This window comes from Mus caroli, unplaced genomic scaffold (assembly GCF_978045245.1).
Source record: "Mus caroli unplaced genomic scaffold, Mus_caroli_1 scaffold_1, whole genome shotgun sequence".
Taxonomy (NCBI): Eukaryota; Metazoa; Chordata; class Mammalia; order Rodentia; family Muridae; genus Mus; species Mus caroli.
The window spans coordinates 147764985-147784063 of NW_028227256.1; the positions used below are offsets into that span (position 1 = coordinate 147764985).

At 37.5% G+C, this 19079-nt stretch overlaps 1 protein-coding gene across 5 annotated transcripts in view; it reads right to left on the minus strand.

The window, feature by feature from the left end:
- The window catches only part of Odr4 (odr-4 GPCR localization factor homolog), a 32254-nt gene that overhangs the window by 3264 nt on the left and 9911 nt on the right, over window positions 1–19079 (minus strand). For 3 of the 5 annotated variants that reach the window (XM_029482374.2, XM_085841801.1, XM_029482378.1), the window contains exons 6-13: window positions 18814–18850; window positions 18025–18165; window positions 17258–17353; window positions 16101–16166; window positions 11187–11315; window positions 10473–10563; window positions 7746–7916; window positions 2237–2299 (exon numbers count right to left, since the gene is read on the minus strand). In XM_029482374.2, the coding sequence (XP_029338234.1) occupies window positions 2237–2299; window positions 7746–7916; window positions 10473–10563; window positions 11187–11315; window positions 16101–16166; window positions 17258–17353; window positions 18025–18165; window positions 18814–18850 (794 nt within the window). The remainder of the gene's footprint in view (window positions 1–2236; window positions 2300–7745; window positions 7917–10472; window positions 10564–11186; window positions 11316–16100; window positions 16167–17257; window positions 17354–18024; window positions 18166–18813; window positions 18851–19079) is intronic. The other 2 variants (XM_021154749.3, XM_085841808.1) reach the window with 1 other exon arrangement.

The window sequence follows — 19079 nt, forward strand, 5'->3', positions numbered from 1 at the left end:
AGTTTGATCTCTCATAAAAAACAACAAATAGTATAGCTGTGCACACGTGCATGTGTGTGTGTGTGTGTGTGTGTGTGTGTGTGTGTGTCTAAGAGAGAGAGCACATTAGAATAGGAATTAGAAAGTGTTTGCTTAAATTTAATTACTGTTTCAATTTAAAATGCCACCATGTATGCATCCCATTATACTAGTATAGGCACATAAGGATGACACATTAAACTATTGAGATAGGTATCTATGACTGAAGTCATCAGCATTGGCAGTAAGTGCCATCTCACCAACAACCTAGGACTTGAATTCTTTAAATAGAGGAGTTTCCTATCCCTGTAGAACTATAGTCAACCATTTATTCATAAGTATACACCATTAATTGGGCATAGTGGTGTCACACACCTGCAATTTACGTACTCAGGAGTCTGAGGCTTAAAGATAGCATATTTGAAGAAAACCTGGGCTACAGAAGCCAATCATGCTTTAAAAAGGGAGGGCCAGTGACTTGAGATATAACTGAGTGGGAGCGTGCCTTTCTGCCATGCACAAGGCCAACCTTCATTCTTAGCACCTCAATAATCAATCAATATTATCTATGTTTCCTTTAAATTACTAATGCATTTAAGTATGCATGGAATCAGTAAAAAGGAGTTCAAGGCCTTCCTGGATCACATAACAAGACATGTCTCAAAAGACTAAGGCATGGGCCAGGCATGGTGGCGCATGCCTTTAATCCCAGCACTTGGGAGGCAGAGGCAGGCAGATTTCTGAGTTCGAGGCCAGTCTGGTCTACAAAGTGAGTTTCAGGATAGCCAGGGCTATACTAAGGCATGGGGATACAGCTCAGGAGTAGGAAGCTTGCCTACCATGCACAAAGCCATGGATTCAGCCACCTCGTGAACAATAATAAATGAGTAAATAATACCAAGACAGAATTAATAAACATGAGTTTCAGCATGTTTTAAAGGTGTGTCTTCAATTTATTTTTATCTGATACTATAGCCAAAGTGCATCTGTATTACTAAGTTAATGTCTAGGAGGTGACTAACACACCCAGTTTTAATGCCATGCTTATCCTTCACTATTAGTGAGCCAGTTTGACAGACAAATTGTATTTTCATCCCTTAAGCCTTTTACCTTTACATGGTAAAATATGTATATTCAAACATAGCAACTATTTGACATTATAACTACATTATAGAACAAAAATAATAGTAATAGTCAAGAAAATCATTTCACAGCCTTAGAAATAATACCACACATATTTAGAAAGTTTACTCATCCTAAATGTGTAACATTTCCATTTCTGAATCTCAATGATTTTCAGGGGGTTATTGTATATAGAAACCCTGATATACTTATTTATGTAAATCTGAGTACATTACTAAATTTTATGTTCATATTTTACCATTGATATTTTTGTTAATGTGTAGATGTTCTTTGAGAAGAAAGTAATTATGTGATAAAGTACTGTACCAGCCTTCATTTATTATCTATTTCTGTTTTGAAAATACCCTAAAGAAACTGGGGCTTAGAAAGGCTTTAGACAGGTTATATAGCTATTAGTGGCAATCCTAGACTCAAATCAAATCACAAGGCTTTCATTATGCATCTAAAACAAAAAAATAAAACTACACACCTAATGTGTTTGAGTAAATGAAATAAAAAAATGGGCAAATGAATATAATCCAAACAAATAGGAAGTTTAGCTAAAAACCCTTAGTATATCCATCAAACATGTGGTTTTATTATTCTACCCCATAATAATAAAGACCACAGTCACTGTTAAAACTATATATAATTATTAAATCATCCCATCCAATTCTATAAATTCTGTGTGAGGCAAAACTAACGTACTTCTAGACAGTTTTTCTTCTTGGCTACATCTGAGACTAGTTCCAGCTCCTAAAAATGCCTGGTCATTCTTATTCAATTCTTCCTTCATTATCAGCTTAAAGTCAAGAAGTGTCCCTGAGTCCCATACAGAGATGGTGCCCCTGTTACATATCTGACAATCTGTCCACTTTTCGATTACAGACCTAATTACCTTGTTCACAACGATCTATTTCTCTGTACATTCTACTGTGCTGCAAGATTCTTGAGAAGTACCACTATATGTACCTTTATAGAGTCCTAATGTTTAATATATTACAGACAATTAATATATAATAATAAATTTTATTAACTTGGTTATAATTCATTCAAGTTTCAGAAGCTGGGTAGAGTCTGAAAGGGTTATACTTACTAATGTGAAAGGTAATATTGTCAGTGCATGACGCAGTCCCAGAAGCAGAAAAATAAGCACAACCTACAAAGTTATGGTTTCTTATCAGTGTGATTTCGATAATAACATATTAAACATCTAGATATCCACACCTAACTGACAAACTACTTCTTTTGTCCCTTTGTTCCTGTAATACTAGTACCTTACTATATTCTCTGACATCAGTCTAGCTTTAAAATCAGATTATAGGATATTATTGTATTTTTAACTCATTTGGTTTAGGCAACAGGAATCTTTTATTCCTCACAGTTCTGGAAATTAGAAGCTGAAGATCAAGGTATTAAGATTTTGACTCCTTCCAAGTACACACTCCTTGGCTTACGGATATCTACTACTTCCGGTTGTCCTCACTGGCCTTTCCTTGGTGTGTAATCTTTCCTGTGTCCATTTATACACGCAAATTTCCTCTTGTTATAAGGATGCTAGCACAGTTTGATTAGAGCCTATGCTAATGGTATCATTTAACATTAACATCTCTTGAATATCTTCAAATAAAATCATAAAGTACTTGAAGTTAAAGCATCGATATATTGGTGAGGATGAGTATGTAATTTTACCCATTCTGGTAATTAATTCTTGGGATGGTCTAGTATGTAGTATTTGGTAACAGTAATAAATAACTGTTGTCTTATGAATACATTACATGATGGCATACTTTTGGTAATTATTTTATTTATTTTTCTGTTTTTATGACTAAATTATTTTCTTGGGGTTTTTTTTCATTTTTATTGGATATTTTATTTATTTACATTTCAAATGTTATCCCCCTTCCCAGTTTACCCTCCACAAGCCCCCTATCCTCTTCTCCCTCCCTCCTGCCTCTATGATGGTGCTCCCCAACCACCCACCTACTCCTGCCTCAGTGCCCTAGCATTCCCCTATCCTGGGTCATCAAGCCTCCACAGGACCAAGGGACTCCCCTCCCAGTGATGTCAGATAAGGCAGTCCTCTGCTACATATCCAGCTGGAGCCATGGTTAACACCTGTGTACTCTTTGGTTGGTGGTTTAGTCCCTGAGAGCTTTGGGGGTCTGGTGGTTGATATTGTTGTTCTTCCTATGAGACTGCAAACCCCTTCAGCTCCTACAGTCCTTGCCCTAACTTCTCCATTAGGGTCCCTGTGCTCAATCCAATGTTCAGCTGTATTGGTCCGGCTCTGGCAGAGCCTCTTAGGGGACAGCTATACCAGGCTCCTGTCAGTAAGCACTTCTTGACATCAGCAATACAGTCTGGGTTTAGTGTCTGCAGATGGATGGATCCCTAGGTGGGCACTAGAAAGTCCCAGATGCCAGGAACCCAAGAGGTTCCCAGGACCCAAAAGAGAGGACATTATCCAAAATACCCAACAAAGGGGAGAACGAACCTGTAGAGACAATATCCAGTGGATAGGCACAGCCCCCGTTGAGGGATGGGGCCACCCACCCCCCTCAGAAAATATTAATCCAGGATTCCTCCTGTCAAAAGGAAATACAGGGACAAAGAGTGGAGCAGAAACTGAAGGAAAGGCCATTGGTAATTATTTTAGAGTGTACTCCTACTTATAAAAACAGTTTAAGCCAGATGTGATGGGACATACCTAGGAGAGGCAGGGTGATCCTTGAAGCCAGACTTGTCTACATAGGAAGTTCATGGCCAGCCAGGGCTATATAATGGAGAAACTGTCTACAACATTTTTTATTTTTTATTTTTTTTTGCACTTCTTTTTTTTTTATTAGATATTTTCTTCATTTACATTTCAAATGCTATCCCAAAAGTCCCCTACACCCTCCCCCTGCCCTGCTCCCCTACCCACTTACTCCCACTTCTTGGCCCTGGCTTTCCCCTGTACTGGGCATATAAATTTGCTAGACCGCCGGGTGTGAGGGCGCACGCCTTTAATCCCAGCACTTGGGAGGCAGAGGCAGGCAGGCGGATTTCTGAGTTCGAGGCCAGCCTGGTCTACAAAGTGAGTTCCAGGACAGCCAGGGCTATACAGAGAAACCCTGTCTCGAAAAAACCAAAAAAAAAAAAAAAAAAAAAAGTTTGCTAGACCAAGGGGCTTCTCTTCCCAATGATGGCCAACTAGGCCATCTTCTGCTACATATGCAGCTAGAGACAAGTTCTGGGGGGATTAGTTCATATTGTTGTTCCACCTATAGGGTTGCAGACCCCTTCAGCTCTTGGGTACTTTCTCTAGCTCCTACATTGGGGGCACTGTGTTCTATCCTATAGATGACTGTGAGCATCCACTTCTGTATTTGCCAGGCACTGGTAAAGCCTCACAGGAGACAGCTATATCAGGGTTCTTTCAGCAAAATCTTGTTGGCGTATGCAATAGTGTCTGCATTTGGTGGCTGATTATAGGATGGACCCCCCAGGTGGGGCAGTCTCTGGATGGTCCATCCTTTCGTCTTAGCTTCAAACTTTGTCTCTGCAACTCTTTCCATGGATATTTTATGCCCTATTCTAGGAAGGAATGAAGTATCCATGAGTTGGTCTTCCTTCTTGATTTTCTTGTGTTTTGGAAGTTGTATCTTGGGTATTCTAGGTTTCTGGGCTAATATCCACTTATCATTGAGTGCATATCAAGTGACTTCTTTTGTGATTGGGTTACCTCACTCAGGATGATATCCTCCAGATACATCCATTTGCCTAAGAATTTCATAAATTCATTGTTTTTAATTGCTGAGTAGTACTTCATTGTGTAAATGTTCCACATTTTCTGTATCCATTCCTCTGTTGAGGGACATCTGGGTTCTTTCCAGCTTCTGGCTATTATAAATAGGGCTGCTATGAACATAGTGGAGCATGTGTCCTTATTACCAGTTGGAACATCTTCTGGGTATATGCCCAGGAGAGGTATTGCTGGATCTACCGGTAGCACTATGTCCAGTTTTCTGAGGAACTGCCAGACTGATTTCCAGAGTGGTTGTACAAGCTCTACAACATTTTTTAAATCTTACTGTATAACAGTAAGTCCTGAGCTGATGATAGCTCAGTTGCATTTGCATAAAATGAATGAGGCTTTTAGTTCATCTCCAAAAAGTATGTCATGATCCATCAGTGTCAGTTGCATAAATCTCATGTTTGCCTGTCTCTTTATCACAACAAGATTCTAATCATGTTTTATGACTGACCTATAATTAGTGTGCACTAAGTAGAGTTTCCTTATGATGTTCACATAATGAAACTGATTGAAACATTTCACTGTTAAAAGTACATGAACGTAGAGTTAACTTGTGAACTATTTTAAGAATGGCAAATCAGAGTATACTTAAGAAAGTAGTTTTTCTTTTATTTCTTTAAATCACTAACCCATTGAAAGATACATTTCCTAGCAAATACACAAATATTTTCAAGAGGCTTGTAGGCCTTCTGAAGCCAATTCAGACCCTAACAGTTTTGGTATCACAGATAATAAATATCTGAGCTAGAGAAAGGACCCAAGGAGCTGAAGGGGTTTGCAGCCCCATAGGAGGAACAACAATATGAACCAACCAGTACCCCCAGAGCTCCCAGGGACTGAACCACCAACCAAAGAGTACACATTGAGGGACTCATGGATCCAGCTGCATATGTAGCAGAGGATGGCTTTGTGGGACATCAATGAGAGGAGAGGCCCTTGGCCTTGTGAAGACTCGATGCCCCAGTGTAGGGGAATGCCAGGACAAGGAAGTGGGAGTGAGTGGGCTAGTGATCGGGGGAGAGAGGATGGATAGAGGGGTTTTCAGAGGGGAAATGAGGAAAGGGGATAAAATTTGAAATGTAAATAAAGGAAATGTCTAATAAAAATGAAAAAAAAGAAAGAAAAAAAAGAGCAGAAAGAACATAAAGTTTAAAAAAGAAAAGAAAAGAAGAGAAAAGAAATTCCCAAGTCAAAGGAAGGCAAACGGAGGGAAGGAAAAAAAATGTTATTTGGAAACTTTAACAAAGAGAATAAAGTCTGTGGGACTATTTGGTTCTAAAATATTTAGAACAGGTAGCCTCAACTTTAAAGCATGAATGCAGTCAGGAAGCAGTGCAAGCATTTTATTGGTCCATACTCTTGAATGAAGTATACGTTACAGGAAGGCTGTTACTCAGAACAAGGAAGAATATTGTATACTCATCGTGGGATACAGATTTTTATACTAAAAGAGAAAAAGATGAATTACAGGAACTCTAAGGATCACACCAACATTTCTAGAGCCATTTAGTACCCAGTGGTTCTCAACCTGTGGGCCATGAACCTTTTTGGGGGAATGTACATATGAAATCCTGCATATTACATATTTACCTATGACTAACAGTAATAACAATGAACACTGTATTATTCCCTGATGGGGATTGGGAATTAAACAGAAATGAGTAAGAAATCAGAAAAGGACCTTTTTAAATTGCTACATTCAAATTTAATAAACATTCATATTCAAAAGTAATCCAGGGGGCTGGTGAGATGGCTCAGTGGGTAAGAGCACCCGACTGCTCTTCCGAAGGTCCGGAGTTCAAATCCCAGCAACCACATGGTGGCTCACAACCATCCGTAACGAAATCTGACTCTCTCTTCTGGAGTGTCAGAAGACAGCAACAGTGTACTTACATATAATAAATAAATAATTAATTAAAAAAAAAAAAACCAACAACAACAAAAAAAGTAATCCAGGCTAGAGAGATGGCTCAGTGGTTAAGAGCACTGTCTGCTCTTCCGAAGGTCCTGAGTTCAAATCCCAGCAACTACATGGTGGCTCACAACCATCCATAACGAGATCTGGTGCCCTCTTCTGGAGTGTCTGAAGACAGCTACAGTGTACTTAAATATAATAAATAATAAATCTTAAAAAAAAAAGTAATCCAAAAATTTTCTACCAAACCACAAATTTCTAAAATAAGCTGTTTTTACTCAGTACCTATTAATATTTGCAAATAATTTTATAACACTAAGAAATATGTTTGCACATTTCTCTATTTTTATATCTTGTACTTACTACAAATAAAAAAGCAAATCAAATTAAATCCTCCAAAGTTTAAGATCATATGTGCAAACAAAAGCTTGCAGCATCCACTGGCTACACAAGGTCTATGTTCTCTCCAAACCACCTTCATCTAACTTCTGGAGCTGCCCACCTGACTTTCCTGTCCTCCTTGTACAATCAGGACATAAATAAATGACAAACTACACAGAGAGAATTTTATAAAACAATTTGAGAAAAACTTTTCTCACATTGAAATAAATATTTGGAAGCTACATACTTCCACACATTTAAAGCTGAATTTGTCTCACGAAGATTCACTTGCTAGACTCAAAAAACATTTGATGTATTTAAAGTTTGGGTAAAGTTTCCAAACACTCACAGTTTTGTTTTTTGTGTTTGTTTGTTTATGTGTAGAGATCTGTCATGTGTGTGTGTGTTTACTCATACCTCAGTTAATATTTCAAAGTATTAAACAGAATTAGCTTTAAAAAACAGGAAGGCATGGTTAGTTTAGGTGTGGTTTAAGCAAATTTTAATTACCTGTGTTTACTTCCTCTGCAATTTCCAAGTCTTCTATTTGAATCTCATGATCTAACATCTCTGAAAAATGGTCTCTGATTTCTTCAGCTGATTCATCACCAAATTTATAATCACATAACATTACAGTAGATCCAGGAAGGGGAACAAAAACTCTCTGAGGAAGTTCATAATCTGAAAAGAAATACCATAATATTCATTTCAAAAATGTAAAAATGTTGAAAAGACGTTTGAAATGACAATTTTGTCTTACTTTCTAATTGATAAGTTGCTTTTATTGAGTTCTTTCTTTCGTCATTTCCCCTGGCTTCTTCAAAGGTCTCTAAGCAATATGCCTATGAAATATACACCCCTCCTTGCCTTTAATGAGGAGATATTGCTAATCACACGTTCTTATAGGACCCACTATGTCCTGTGACGGAATGCTCAGTCAATTTTATTACTCCCCAGTGAATAGGCACCTTCTTGTTTGTTTTAATTTTGTAAGTATTGTGGATTTTATTGCCAACTTTTTCTTCATTTATGCATGTTCCAAGTCCAAACAAGGGCCTTCCCTGTCTCTGCCTCCCTTACATTAGGAAGAGAAGTCTATGCCACCACATCTGGCTTTATTCTGGGTAATTGTGCTTGGGTGCAAGCACTTTTATCCAGTGAGCCATCTCCCCAGCCACCATGTTTCACCTTTCTTTGGATACTTGCAAATTAGACTATATGTTTCCAAATTCCTAAGATACTTACTAACTACATAAATATAACTGCTATTAATCTCAAGATGAAGCTCTGACAAACTAACAAAAAAGCAGACTTCATTGTAAAAAATAACCATTTTGTCTGCATCAAATATGATTAAAAAGCTATCAATATAAAGATCAAGTAGAAAATTAGGGTCATTCTGTTAGCAATCTATACTTCCTCCTCAAGAAACTCAGGCTCCTTGAAACAAAGAGAAGATGCTGGCGCAATCCTTAAGTTCACGGGGAACACAGTGACATAAGCTAGATGATTTTTCCACTTTCTGTGTATGATCTCATTTGTGTAGAACCCAAGAATAATTTTACTCTTTGACCAGACTGCCTCCTAGTGTTAGGATTATATAACTGCAGTTTGTAGCACAGCATGCAAAACTAGGATGGTATTATTTTGAACCAAACATACTTGAATCTTAAATTCAAAATTCAAAAATGGCTTTAATATGCATGGATAATTGATGTACAAAATTTTAAGTGCACATCAAATTTGGATTCTAGATTTTCCTGAAGAAAAAAAAAAACGTTATAAAACTGAATGCCAAAGAACTGGTTACAATACATTTAATGACTCATTAAAATAGAAAGGGGAAAGTACTTAAAATCAGAAATTCACTCACTAGCATACTAGTAGGAAAGGAGACACAGGGTGTAGTTTCAAAAAGCATTCTTAATATTACTTTTGAGTATAAAATTATGTCAATTTGATAGCCAGGACTAGAAGGTGCTACTAGATGGAAGGAAAGGCATCAGTCCTCCCCTGCGGCGAACCCTGCTAGCCACAGTGACAACTGGCCTGCAAGTCATGGCTACTAGTTAACTAGGCATGAACGTCATGAGAGTAACCATTCAGTTTCTCACTGGACTAAAAGCTGGCTCCACAATTTGAAAGCCATATCTAGTATCATGTTAGGGCAAGAACATGTGGCTGGTAGGCCATAGGCCCTAACTCAGACACTATTATGCTGGTAAGTGGGCATCACATTAAACTGACTGCTAATGACTTATTGCTATACTCTTAGATTAGTGACTCTTTCAACCCAGGAAGTCTCTTTTGCAGTAAATGGCAGTTAATGCAGAGATCCACAACTGGTCACGGTGCAGAGAATGAGAGACTACAGAATGCTCAGCGCTAAATGGAGCATCTACACCACAGCCCATCTTCTCAAGGCTCTGGGATTATTGCAAAAAAAAGGGGCAGAACGACATTAGAGCCATAGGTGATGGATAACGATGACAAACAGTGTTATCCAGACACAGCACAGTAGTTTCACAGATGAACACAGAGCACTTGTGACAGCATGCCTATGAGCCGCACAAACACAACCATACAATTAAGCATGCTGCAGTGGAAGGCAGCATGTCCAAAAATACATGCTCAGTACAACTATATCAGCTGTGTTTTAAAACAAACAAATTTCGGTGAGTAAGGAGGATATGGGAAAAGGTGATAGAAGGAGTGAATATAATCAAAATACATTGTAAGAAACTATCATGGGGCTGGGGAGATGGCTCAGTTAACTGCTGAGTTAAGAGCACTGGCTGCTCTTCCACAAGTCCTGAGTTGAATTCCCAGAAACCACAGAGTGGCTCACAACCATCTATAATGTCATCTGGTGCCCTCTTCTGGCCTGCAGATGTACATGAAGATAGAGCACTCATACATTGAATAAATAAATACATATTTAAAAAAGAATGTAAGTAAAACTGAAAAAAAAGATCAAATACCTAATTTTAGAAATGAGAAAATTTGGGTTACAGAACATTGAAAGGAACTGACAAATGTTGACCGTCTGCTAACAGAAAAAGTTCAAGGCACAGTGGTGGAGGAGGGAGCAACTGAAAAGATTTATTCAGCAATATAAGTAAAAGACAATTTATTGTTATAAAACATGCTATAGAATATGACATGCATGTTAAATCTCGACACCTTACTGTATGAAACTGTTCAAACAAACACAAAAATACTTATTTATAGTCTTACTTTTTTTTTCTGGAATTTCATTCAAAAGCAGGTCTTCAAATAGTATTTCACAGCGATCAGCAACTGTGTTCAAAATATCTCTCTTCACTGCCTGGTGGGGGTGGGGGTGGGAGGTAAAGCAAAAACACAGTAAGAAATAAAATGCTGCAAACTGGAATTATTTCATTGGAAGAAAATCTATAATTTAATTTTCAGAGTAAGAATGTCCACTAAGCATAAATGACACATCATTCTATTTATTATTGTTATCTACTTAGCACACCCACTATTATTTTTAAGACATTTGTAGCTTAAATTTATATAGCCCACATTTAAATAGTAAATTAGAGCAAGATAAAGAATTAAATTTTTCATCTAAACAAATTCTTCCCAATATTCCAATCAGGAAAGGTACTATGAGGTAAAAGCTGGTCATCTTTTAAATTTCTGCACTCCGAAATATTACCTAACAATTCTTCTTGGGAATACTTTTGTTAAGAATCTGAGCTTCCCTCAAAAGAAATATTTTAAAAGTACTGATATATTACAAGGGTGGAACACTTATTAAGCCTACATAGACAGTCTACACATAAAAATCTAGAAACAGAGAGAACCATTATTAATTAAGGTCAAAATTAATAATCATAAAATTAAAATAGAAAGAAAATAAACTTCTAGGATTTTTTAATATTAGGTTGTTTCTGATTTTCTCAACTCTACGTCACTCTTTGGTACCTGCACAGCATCTTTAACCTTAGGTCTGTTGCTATGGATATAAGCTCTGCATTTCACATTTCCCCGAAGGTTTACAGAACCACTGCAGATTTGGACTGTGGCTGTGGATCTGTGGTCCGAATTCAGGAGCTGAAAGGTAAAATCTGTTTCAGTGCTAACATTATTAATTATATGAAACATTTGACCATCATGTAACCATTTAATGCAAAAGGAAAGGGTTTTTTGCCTAAGTACTTGAAAATATTCTCTGTAAATTATTAAAAGTTCTTTATATGTCTTTTTATAAGTTGCGTATTATTTTCTGGACAGTCTTAGAAAACTAACAATATCTCAATGTTTTCTCATTAACATGAATATTTAAAATACTAATACTTAGTATATCTCCTAAAAGTCGACATTATTTGTCGATTCCTCAGGTAAGTATTATAAAGCTAAGAAGATGCATAAAGAAGACATGCTGCAGTAGGAGACACAGGGTATGGAATACAGGAAAACTACAACATTATACAAATTAGGACACCATAAATATGGCAAAAATCTAACCAATGAATAGACACACTTTTCTGTGCTTTCAGTACATAACTTTTATATGCTAAAAGCAACCTATGTTTCCTCATGTAAAGACTTAACGCCAGCCAGAGCTGTCAGCAGAAGATGCTGTTAATGGTTTCAGAGGGATGCCATGGCTGTTTTCATTTCCAAGTCCTACCGTCTTCAGTCTAAACAGTATCCAGTACCTTCTGTTTTCCAGATGCTTCGGACATCCAAATTATTATTACTTTATGCAAACAAATGCTTTGCCTGGAGCATATGACTATGTAGATGCATGTGCATGACTGAGGAGGCCAGAAGAGGGTGTCATAGTTACAAGTGGATGACTGTTAGCTACAATGTGAATGCCAGGAACTAAACCTGGGTCCTTAGCAAGAACACCAAGTGCCTTCACCGCAGCCCCATTTCAGACACTTAAAATCTGATCATCTTAAGCACAGAAACAAAGGCAGCATGGTAACAATGAAAGTACTTCTCAAGGCCTAGCATCACGAGGGAAAGATTAAAACAAAGCCAAGTGCCAGTTCCAGTCTCTGAGTTCAGATCAGCCCTGCTGCCTGGCAAACGCTGCTTCCCGGAAGTCATCTCCCCCCTCTGCTCTCTCAGTTTTTCCACATCCTCCTCTGCACAGATCGCAGCCTTGAGGAGAAGACTCTCATTTAGAGCAGAGTGCTCCACAGACTCTTACTCCCTTAACATTGTACAACTGTAGCTAATTACCATCCACTGCCAGAAGCTCCTCTGATGAGGGTGTACAAATGCGTTATTAGGAGTCATAAAATGGCTATTGCTATGCTGGTTTAGCAGAATAATGGTTGGTTGTCCCTGAGGGCCCACGACCTATCTAGTCTCAGGTTCCTGACCTTACTAACGGTGTCAGGTATGGTTCTCTCTCTTTTCTTTTCTTTTTTTTTTTCAATTTTTTTATTAGATATTTTCTTCATTTACATTTCAAATGCTATCCCAAAAGTTTCCTATACCCTCCCCCTGCCCTGCTCCCCAACCTACTCACTCCTGCTTCCTGGCCCTGGCATTCCCCTGTACTGGGCATATAATCTTTCCAAGACCAAGAGCCTCTCCACCCATTGATGGCCAACTAGGCCATCCTCTGCTACATATACAACTAGAGACACAAATTCTGGGGGGTACTGGTTAGTTCATATTGTTGTTCCTCCTATAGGATTGGCAGACCCCTTCAGTTCCTTGGGTACTTTCTCTAGCTCCTTCATTGGGAGCCCTGTATTCCATCCAATAGATGACTGTGAGCATCCACTTCTGTATTTGCCAGGTATTGGCATAGCCTCACAAGAAACAGCTATATCAGGGTTCTGTCAGCAAAATCTTGCTGGCATATGCAATAGGGTCTGGGTTTGGTAGTTGTTTATGGGATGGATCTCTGGGTGGGGCAGTCTCTGGAGGGTCCTTCTTCCATCTCAGCTCCAAACTTTGTCTCTGTAACTCCTCCCATGGGTATTTTGTTCCCCATTCTAAGAAGGAACGAAGTATCTATCTCTTGAAGGAGGCCTTAAATCCAATTAAAAAAGGAAGTGGCTGAACAAGAGGTCATATCTTGCAGGCAAGTCAGTATAAGCTCCTGGGACTTATGGCAGGGTGAGACAGGATTATTTTTCTCCTCTGGTAGCACATATAACACAGCCTAAGTGAACATTATGAACTCAAAGAGGCTGTGATAGCATGTGTAAGACCCAAACAAGCTCAAGCCAAACAAAATCCCAGCAGCAGAAGAGGAAGTGAACATTCAAGTACTACTCCTAGCCAAAAAATCTATTCGGAATTGCTAGCTGCTGGGAGAGAGAAAAAAAAAAAATCAGTTTTCTTCAATGGAATCACACTGGATATATCAAAACATACTCCAGGAAAGGCCCCATGCCCAGTTGGCCAACACAAAGCACACTTAATCTAACTTAGATGTGTATGGGTATTTTGTTCACTTGTCTTTCTGTGCCCCTTGTAAGGGCCTGGTACCCAAGAGGGTGTTGGATCGCCCAAAATTGGTGTTAACAAACAGTCGCGACCCTCCCTGTTGGTGCTGGGAATCAAACCTTCCTTGATATGTTTAATAGAAGTCAATGCTCCTAACTAATGAGCCATCTCTCCAGTCTCAGACTGGATTTTGCTTGGTTGGTTATTTGTTTTTTTATTTTATATTTTAGGGGCTTTTTGTTCATTCCTTTTGTTTTGTTTTGTTTTGTTTTGTTTTGTTTTGTTTGAGACAGGGTTTCTCTGTGGAGCCCTGGCTATCTTAGAACTTGCTTTGCAGACAAGGTTGACCTCAAACTCACATAGACCTGCCTGCCTCTGCCTCCAGTGTGCTATAACTAAAGGTGTGCACCACATGTCCAACTAGCTTATCTTTAAAAGAGAAAGAAATCAGGAATTTGCCCAGGAAGCAGATCTGGAACAACCTGAGGGCAGGGAAAAAATAATGTTTAAAATATATTGTATAAAATCCCCAAAGAATAAATAGCAAACTAACAAACAACAATAACACAGCAGCAACAACAAAAATGAGTCATAAGAATGTAATTTTATCCCAAGTATACCTGGAATAAATAATTAATAAGGTCCATTCTTGGAAATTAAAAACAAATAAAACTTGTGAAAAGTGCTATGTGCCTATAAACCTATGTTCTCAAGAAGACAGGAAGAAAAATAAAGAAGTAGGAAGAACTTTTAATATGGTCCTTAAAAGACAGGAGTATTCAATATATAATGTATGCAATTCATCACTATGCCCTCCCCCAAACGTTATTTTAAAGCTAATTTTAAATATTTTTTCTAGATTATTTATTTCACTTTATGTGTACGAATGTTTTACCTATATAGATAAGTGTAGACTATATGTATGCCTGTTAAGAGTCCCTGGCACTGGGATCAGTGATAGTTGTAAGCTACCTTATGGGTTCTGGGAAACGAACCCTGGTTCTCTGCAAAAGCAACAAGTGAGTTAATAGCTGAGCTATCTTTCCAGTCTTCAAAGGTATTCTTAAAATTCATATTTAATAATTTTGATGTTCTTATTAAGAAAACAAAACAAAATAAAACAAAATCTGTTGTAGCTAGAGATCACTTAGTGTTAACAGATCTTGCTGTTCTTAGAGAGGACCCAAGTTCAGCTCCCAGCACCTACACAGCAACTCATAACCACTTGTACCTTCAATTCCAAGGAATTCAGCACCCTCTTATGGCCTCTTCAAGTATTTGGCATACATGTGGTATACATACGTACATCAAACCTCACACACAAAGTAAAGATAAGATTTTTTTAAATGTCACCAAATGAAGCAGCAAGATGGAAATGCTGATCCAATATTTGTCTAAGTTCCTATGGTACACATAGAGTTCACTGATAAACTAATAAAGTAGAAAATAATGGGATTTCCTTATACAGCTCACAAATCTATAATGTAGATGAAAACACTCTATTTTGGGAAAAAATATATTTTACCCATGTAACATATAATTTAAGATATATTTTATTATATTTTAATAGTTATAATACACATGCATTAGGAACTGTTTTCTAAAATAGACTATCCTATAAAAAACATACACATGAAGAAAAGAATTTTAAAGGCTATAAGGACTGACATGGTGCCTTTTTGGTTAAAAAAACTTTGCTGGGTTCTACAAATGTCAAGGACTGCTACCTACATTTGAATACAAACTGTCTTACAAACAGCCTTTAAGAATCTAATGGGGGGGGAGGTAAGGTGCTAGAGAGATGGCTTAGTGGTAAAGAGCACTGACTGCTCTTCGAGAGGTCCTGAGTTCAATTCCCAGCAATCACATGGTGGCTCACAACCATCTGTAATGGGATCTGATGCCCTCTTCTGGTGTGTCTGAAGATAGCTGCAATGTACTTATACATAAAATAAATACATAATTCCTTTAAAAAAAGAATCTAATGGGGGAAAGACTGAGCCATTGTTCCAGCCCTGCTTTGGAGATTTTCATCAAATTAGAGTAGAAAATAAAGACATACTTTAAGTATATGACAACTTTCAGTACATCAACACATATCATCGTTTAGGTTTCTAAGAATTCTAACTGTAATTATCAAATCAATGGCTCAAAAATTGAAATACATACATGCACACTCATGTGAGTCTGTGTGCTTTTAAAATTGTTACCGAACAGCTTCAATAGCCCTGCGACAGACAAAAAGGCTCAAAGTGGTTTAATCAGAGCAATGCTTCTTGGGAGTAACTTTCTCATGATGGAATGTTTTATATAGCTTCACATCTTTCTCTATTTTTAATTCATATAATTATATCCCTACTATTTCATTATGTTTGATGAAATAATTTATTTTAAATAAGTGGTTTTAGAAATATTTACCAACTGTGTTAGCACTCGGACATCAAAAGAATGAGCAGTTGCTTGCGTATTTCCTCTGCTTTTTTTCTAAAAAATATAAGTGAAAGCCAGACTGTTAAGGTTGTGTACAAAAAATAAAGAACTATTCTATATTTTCTAAATAGCAAGGAGAAAATATGTCTTAATAATTTTAATGTTGCTTTTTTACAGACACATTGCATTATATATTCTATATCAATCAATTATTGACTTAAAAATTATTCCCTGCCGGGCGGTGGTGACACACACCTTTAATCCCAGCACTTGGGAGGCAGAGGCAGGCGGATTTCTGAGTTAGAGGCCAGCCTGGTCTACAAAGTTAGCTCCAGGACAGCCAGGGCTATACAGAGAAACCCTGTCTCGAAAAAAAAAAAAAAAAAAAAAAACCAAACAAACAAAAACAAAAAACAAAAAAATTATTCCCTACTTCAATTTTTCTAGATTTGTGATTAGATTATTTTCTGCAGGTCAAATTCACATTTTCACCTTTCTCTGTAAATAAAGATTTACTGGCACAGCCGAGATCATTCTCTTTTACCTAAGGGTACTTAATGGGACAACAGCACAGATGAACAGCTGCACGACAGCAACCTGTCTTATAACCCTGAAGCAGTTACCATTTGTCTTTTCCAGTTTGCAGATCGCTGCTTTACAGGAACGATTACCTTCATTTAGGCCAAAGGTATTTGAGAGACCCTTGTAGAGCCTTCCACACAGAACTATAGATGGTAGAACACAAGCTATTTAGTTTTCAATAAGCTTCTAAAATTTGGAGATTAGATAGACGTTAGGTGCTGATGACATTTCCAATCCCAGGATTCAGTATCTTAAGTAAACCAGAAATAGCCTCTTCCTACCACTTTCTGAGAAAAACATTTGCCCTTTACTTTAAAAGATACTAGAGCTCAGGATGGTGGCGCTCATCTGTTATCCCAGGACTCAGGAGGCAGAGGCAAGCACACCTTTGTGAGTCTGAGGCCAGAGCTAAATAGAGACCCTGCATAAAAGTAAATAAATTAAAAAACAAAAGATCCTAGAAATGAGTGAGACTAATTTTAATGAAAACAAGGACTAAAGATAAATTTATTTTTCCTTAAAAAATTATGTCATAAATAAGACAATTTTTTTTCTTAACTCACCTGTCCTTCTAATAAGTCACAATCGTTGCCTTTAACTTGTCCATTAATCAGATAAACACCATTTTCTATTTGCTTGGCCCAGCGTGTAAGTCCACTCTTAAAAACAACACAGATCTTTCAGATGTAAAGTTATCCTAAGCAAGCCTCCTAGACTGTATTACTCTCCACCTACTACACTGAAATCTTCAAAATGTCCAAGGGTCAATAATACAATGTCTAAATCCAGTATCATAAATTAAAACACAGTCCTAATCTTTTAGCACTTTATCCATATTTAATAAGTTTTCTGATTTTTTTCCCAAAATGTATACCACAATTTCAAAAGTCTTAACTACACAAGCACAGAAATAAAATCCAACAGTGCCTTTGATCTCTTAAAACATAGAAATATGAGCCTTGTATATCATAAAGCAGTATTAAAGAAAAATTAGATACAAACAAAACAGCAATGAAGAAAAAGGAATGCAATCAGAAAGGCAAAACGAATCAGGGTCAACAGAAGGTCATCATTAGATCTATGGACATAATTCAACTCTACATATGCTAATAAATATTTATTAAGTTCCTGCTATACTAAATATACTAGTATTATGACATTATTTATGCTCAAAATTTTCCTAATCCAACTAGAGTAACAAGTTCTTTATGCATATAACAACGATCATTTAAAATAGAGTACAGATCTGAGGATTCTAAATGTCACAACCATATTAACATCAGAGGGCCCACTCAACCATCATTGAAGAAAACATATTTTACGTTGATACCTTTGTGTTTTTTTCCAGAGTGTAACTGACAGAAGTAGCCGACAGTGGGATGTGAATGTTAACGTGAACAGTACAGTCTAGAGACAGCCATGAGGCAGACACTCTACTCTGATACTTCCAATCTGCGGGTCTTGCTGAACTCTTTATCAGGAGAGGTGGAAAAACAAAACATGATATGGCTTAGATAAAACACATGCATTAAGAAAATAATATTAAGTATAAAATCAATAACCCAGACAAACTAAAATCCTGAACTGTTGACCAAATTCCCTGACTTCAGAGAAACAGAAGTAAAAAAGTGATCATGCATTAATTTTCGTACTTTCATACAAGCTCGACAGCCCTGGCAACCCCCGTGGGTAGGCAGAAAAAGGATCAGAAAGCTGTGGAGAATCCTAACCAGTGCTCTTGGGAGCAGCTTCCCCGGTGGCCTCAACAGTCCACTGTAAAGACGCTGGCTGCAGCAAGCGCTCACTGAGCCGCCCGCCCTCAGATGGCTGTGCTCTCCGTGCTCAGTTATTTTCACTGCTTTTCAGCAAATGCTGGCCTGGTTTCTGTACCACACTGGGAGCTGGCTGACCATGCACTGCAGCTACACAGACTCCTCAGTTGACTTTACCACCAGCTTCTCAAATATAAACCAGGAGATCAACAAAACAAAACAAAAAACTGCAAGTGGTCATACACATTGAAAAGAAGTGACGGCACTGGAAATTAGTAGAACTCAATACAAAGATGAATTTTTACTTTTAAGACAGAAAAACATCTTTCAAGAGTGTTTTTTCTTACCTTTGGATCTTGGACATCGTAAGTTCGACAAGATATTCTTTACTAATTAAGGTCATAAATGACTCCAAAAGAATAATCTTGATAAAATATAACCCAAAACCTAAAAATGGTACCTACATCCAAGTGTCTACAAATTACAGTACTTAAAAGGCATATGTTGATATATAACTATACATTTATGTAAATAAGTGTTTACATATTGTGTATGTATATTAATTGCTGACTATAGTACTTATGATGCTTAAAAAAATCAAAGAAAACACAAA